Raw genomic sequence first — 4705 nt, 5'->3', positions numbered from 1 at the left:
ACTCCAGAAAGAAGGCACACACACTTTTCAAAATTCAAGTTTTACCATAAATTTAATGAATGAAATGGGGGTACATGTCACATAAGTTATACCATTAAATTCGTATCAGAAAGAATTTCCAATGGTAATTTTTAAAGTTACATAACTTACGTATTATATTGTTCTAATTGATGGTCGAAGTTAAATCTTGAAAAGCGTGCAGGTCCTCCTTTTGGAGTAGGAGGGAGTATTGTAAAACTTGACGATGGCCAGACTGTTCTGAAGCATACTGGCATAAAAAGAATGAGGGCCAAGAATGGCAATTTGATTATAGGAGTTAGATATATCATTCCCTTTTCTGGTCCACTAAAATTAACTAGTTGCTCAAATGATAGGAATTTCACATAATCATTTTTGTTCTTACCATCTGAAGATCCGAAACATGTTAAGTGTAACATGAAAATATGTTACTCCACTTCGGTCAACTAGTTTTTCACATGATGGAGATGCTGCCTATCCATGTCCATTCTTGCTATCCTAATATTCGAAAGTTCATGTGAAAACAAAAAGAATTGACCTGGTTTCATTACTTCTGTTGATTTTTACTGTACAGAATCCAGATTTTTTGTCTGGTAGTCTGTTCTGCTGTTGTGGTAAATACATAAGAAGCCATTTACACTGTTCAGTTTAGTCCTTTAAATTAGTTGATACATGGTCTTCCAGTTATTATCTTTTGCCTGTTTTATGTTCAACGGTGTGTTACATGCAGTTGCGAACAACACAGCGCGAGTCTCTTAATGCTGCAGTTAGCGACATTCGATCTGTTGTCAGCATGATTGACAGGATTGCTGGGTCAGCACCTGGTAATGGCTCGAGAGCTGCCGTTGGTGAAGATTTAGTTGCTATGACAAAGTGCCGGTTACAAGCCAGGAATTTTATAACAAATGATGGAAGTGGTGCATCGAAGAAAATGAAGCGTGATACAAGTGCCATGCCTCTTAATGTGTCATCAGCTGGAAGTGTCAACGATAGCTTCAAGCAAACATTTAGTGTAGATACCCCTGATCTACAATCAACTGCAACCTCACAGGCCAAGTGGCAAAAAATTGAGGTATGTTATTAAGATTATCTGTTGAGAAACAAGAGAACGTTATTTTTATCCAGTAGTTATACTTGAAGCAGTGGTTATTTATTTATTTACTTTTTCTATAGAAGGGAAGGGAATGTAGTTCCTTTGACTGGTAATTGTTGGCTACCTTGCATTTTCACTGGCATTTGGTCCATGTTTGTGCAGGTAAATCATGCTCTCTTGGAGGAGATCCAGGAGATAAACCAACAGCTCATAGACACGGAGCTCCATGTATGTGAGGACGATGCTGAGTCATTCGCTGGTACATGTGAAGGAGCTGAAGGGACAGTCATCAAATGCACATTTACTGCTGTGGCTGTTAGTCCGAGCTTGAAGTCCATTTTTGCATCTGCACAGATGGTAAGCTTTTGAAAGCACACTATGTTGTGGATCTATTTCATCTGCTCATTTCTTCTTGTTGGAATGTGCTAGAGCCCAATTATGCCGTTGAGGTTGCTTGTTCCTGCTAGCTACCCTAAATGCTCCCCGGTGCTCCTCGACAAGTTTCCGGATGAACAAAGGTCCGTAGTCACTCTGTCCATTAGTCCCCGCGTATCACCATGTCCAAGTGTAGCTTATTATTAGGTGAAGATTGAACTAACTGTGCTGCAATGGACCTGCATCAGAAACTCGGAAGACCTGTCTATGAAAGCAAAGTCAAAGTTTAGCATATTACTGCGCGGTCTAGCTGAGCCCATGTCGCTGCGAGAAATCGCAAGGACATGGGACGCTTGTGCACGCAAAACCATTGCAGAGTATGCTCAGAAGACTGGCGGAGGAAGTTTCAGTTCGAGTTATGGTTGCTGGGAAAGTTGTGTAGGTGCTTGATCCGTCTATTATGTTTTGTGGTGGCGTCAAACTTCATTTTACGTGCTCAAGTGCAGTTCCGATCCCTTGGTGGTTATAGTTGCCTTTATACTCCCTCCGTCCCAAAATTCTTGTCTTAAATTTGTCCAAATACGGATGTAAAAATCACGTTTTGTATTAGATACATCCGTATCTAGATAAATATAAGACAATAATTTAGGGACGGAGGGAGTACAACAGTTGAGCAAATACACGTGTGCTGTATTTGTGATTGTATTTATACAAACTCACTGTTGGCTTGATAGTTAGAGGCCCTTTTGTGCTATATTATTCATATTTGTTATGAGTAGTTGTGAGCAACTATATTAGTAGTAAATGGAAAATATAAATGATGAACGTTACCCTTATTAGAGGTATTCTCGACCTCTTTGCTCTCAGGATATTTTTCATCTAAAAAGTAGGTGGTGAGGTGAACTGGTAACCTCAACTGAACTATTCTGGCGACCAAATTGGCTAACCTTTTCTTTTCTTTTACTAAAAGACATGTTTGTTTCACTGTTTTCTGGTACGGTGCTATGCAAAACCGGAATTGCTCCACAGACGACGTAGTGCGGTCGATCTATGTACGATCAATAATCCAAAGGACCTTACACTGCTGTGGATGAGATCCTCTGGCTGGATTATTGTTGTCCGCTGGTCGTCCATATTTTATCATCTATGTACGATCAATAATCCAAAGGACCTTACACTGCTGTGGATGAGATCCTCTGGCTGGATTATTGTTGTCCGCTGGTCGTCCATATTTTATCGTCCGTATAGCACTGCCCATGCAAAACCGTTACCGTGTTTGGTTTCAGGTAGGCCTGATTAGGGCCTAGTTCTTTTAACGGCTTCTAAAATAAGCTGCCCCTCCCTAGCATATTTTATAATCTGCCCTCAATATTCGTTGGGTCTTGCTAACCCTCCCTAGCATATTTATAATTCGCCCTCAATATTGGTTGGGTCTTGCAAACTACTACCTCTGCAACAAAATATTGACAAAATGTAAGATGTCGTCTTACATTTTGATATAAAGGAAGTAGTTTAGAGGTAACTAGTTCGCAATCAAACTATACATCAATACAAAGACCACTGACCGGCGAGTGATACCGTCTTAATATGTTTTTCTTGCTTTGACACTGTTGTTGCTGCAATGTTACTCAGAAAGGAAAAGAATGTCCCTGTCGCTATTGGCACAACGATCGTGTAGCTGCCATCGATAGTTGCCGCAATGTTGCTCAGAAAAGGAAAAGAATGTTCCTGTCGCTATTGGCACAACGATCGTGTAGCTGCCATCGATAGCTTAGTGCATCTATGTGTTAGAGCATCTCCAGCCGCGCTCCCAACAGACCCTTTCCAGGCATTTTTTCTGTGCCGACGCCGAAAAAACGCCCCAGTTGCGCTCCCAGGACGCCGAATTCCGTCGGCTCGACCCGTTTTGCGCCCGGCAATCGCAGGCCGAACCCGATGCACTGGGGGGCGCTCGGGGACTCCGGCGCAAGAGTCAAGCTATCCGTCCAGATTCGCCTCCGACCCCCCGCGCTCGGCCGCCACCCTGCGCCACCCTGCCGATCCCGGTGCCGTCCACCGCCCACCACAACTAGATAGATCATTCCCCGCCGGAAAAAAAAGAAGAGGTTTCGCCGAGGCAGCCTCTCCGCCGCCGTCTAGGCAACTTTTCCGGCGTTCCGACCGCGCAGGGCCTGTACACCGGCGGGTTTGCGCCCACCTCGCCTGCAAGGTGTTCGGTGATTTGCCCGGCCCGATGATGGACTCCGAAGATGAGGAGGCGCTCACGGCGTTGCTGGAGAAGGAAGCCAAAGCCGACGTCCAGGAGCAGGAGCATCTCATGGTGCTCGCCGCCCTCGCCAGCCTGCTCGCGAGCAGTGAAAAGCCGCGGCAAGGTGGCTCGGCGCCTGGGCAGGTGAAAGCAAAGAACCGACATCGTCTGGAAGGCTACTGCATGCTCTACTCGGACTACTTCGCCGCACTCCATCGCACGGTGAGAAAACATTTCGGCGCCGTTATCGGATGAGCCGAAAGCTTTTTCTCAGGATTGTGAATTCCATCCGGGAGTTCGACAACTACTTCAAGTGCAAGATGGATTGCACCGGCACACTTGGATTCACCTCAATCCAGAAGTGCACGCCAGTTATGAGGATGCTTGCACACGGAGCTCCCGGTGATTCACTTGACGACTATGGGTGCATGGCCGAGTCCACCATCATTGAGTGTTTCTACAAGTTCTACAGGGCAGTGGTGGCAGTGTCTGGACCGCAATACTGGCGAACACCCAATGCGGAAGACACTGCTCGGATCCTAGCACAGAATGCAGCAACATGATTTCCTGGGTTGCTTGGAAGCATTGACTGCATGCATTGGAAATGAAAGAACTGTCCATTTGCTTGGCAGGGGTTGTACAAAGGCGCCAAAGGCGGTTGCAGTGTGGTACTTGAGGCAGTGTCCACACAGGACCTTGGATTTGGCACTCTTTCTTTGGGATGCCAGGAACTCACAATGACATCAACGTCCTGCAGTGCTCCCCTGTCTTTGCCAAGCTTGTTGAAGGTCATTCTCCTCCGGTGAACTTCGAGGTCAATGTGCGGCACTACAACAAGGGGTACTATCTAGCTGATGGCATCTATCCGAGATGGTCGACATTTGTGAAGACTATCTCAAACCCTGTGCTAGGAGGCAAGAACGTCTTCTTTGCAAAGGTTCAGAAGGCTTGCAGGAAGGATGTCGAGCGGG

At 45.5% G+C, this 4705-nt stretch overlaps 1 protein-coding gene across 1 annotated transcript in view; it reads left to right on the top strand.

The window, feature by feature from the left end:
- Positions 1-2322, top strand: part of LOC119336236 (mediator of RNA polymerase II transcription subunit 15a-like) — a 16129-nt gene extending 13807 nt beyond the window's left edge. Inside the window, exons 7-10 of the mRNA XM_037608239.1 lie at positions 749-1090; positions 1274-1468; positions 1541-1629; positions 1735-2322. Coding sequence (XP_037464136.1) covers positions 749-1090; positions 1274-1468; positions 1541-1629; positions 1735-1936 — 828 coding nt within the window. The 3' untranslated portion in view covers positions 1937-2322. The remainder of the gene's footprint in view (positions 1-748; positions 1091-1273; positions 1469-1540; positions 1630-1734) is intronic.
- The last annotated feature ends 2383 nt before the right edge of the window (positions 2323-4705 follow it).

This window comes from Triticum dicoccoides, chromosome 7B, assembly GCF_002162155.2.
Source record: "Triticum dicoccoides isolate Atlit2015 ecotype Zavitan chromosome 7B, WEW_v2.0, whole genome shotgun sequence".
NCBI classification, from domain to species: Eukaryota; Viridiplantae; Streptophyta; class Magnoliopsida; order Poales; family Poaceae; genus Triticum; species Triticum dicoccoides.
The sequence above is the reverse complement of the archived record's forward strand: the minus strand, read 5'-3'. Positions and strand labels throughout refer to the sequence as shown.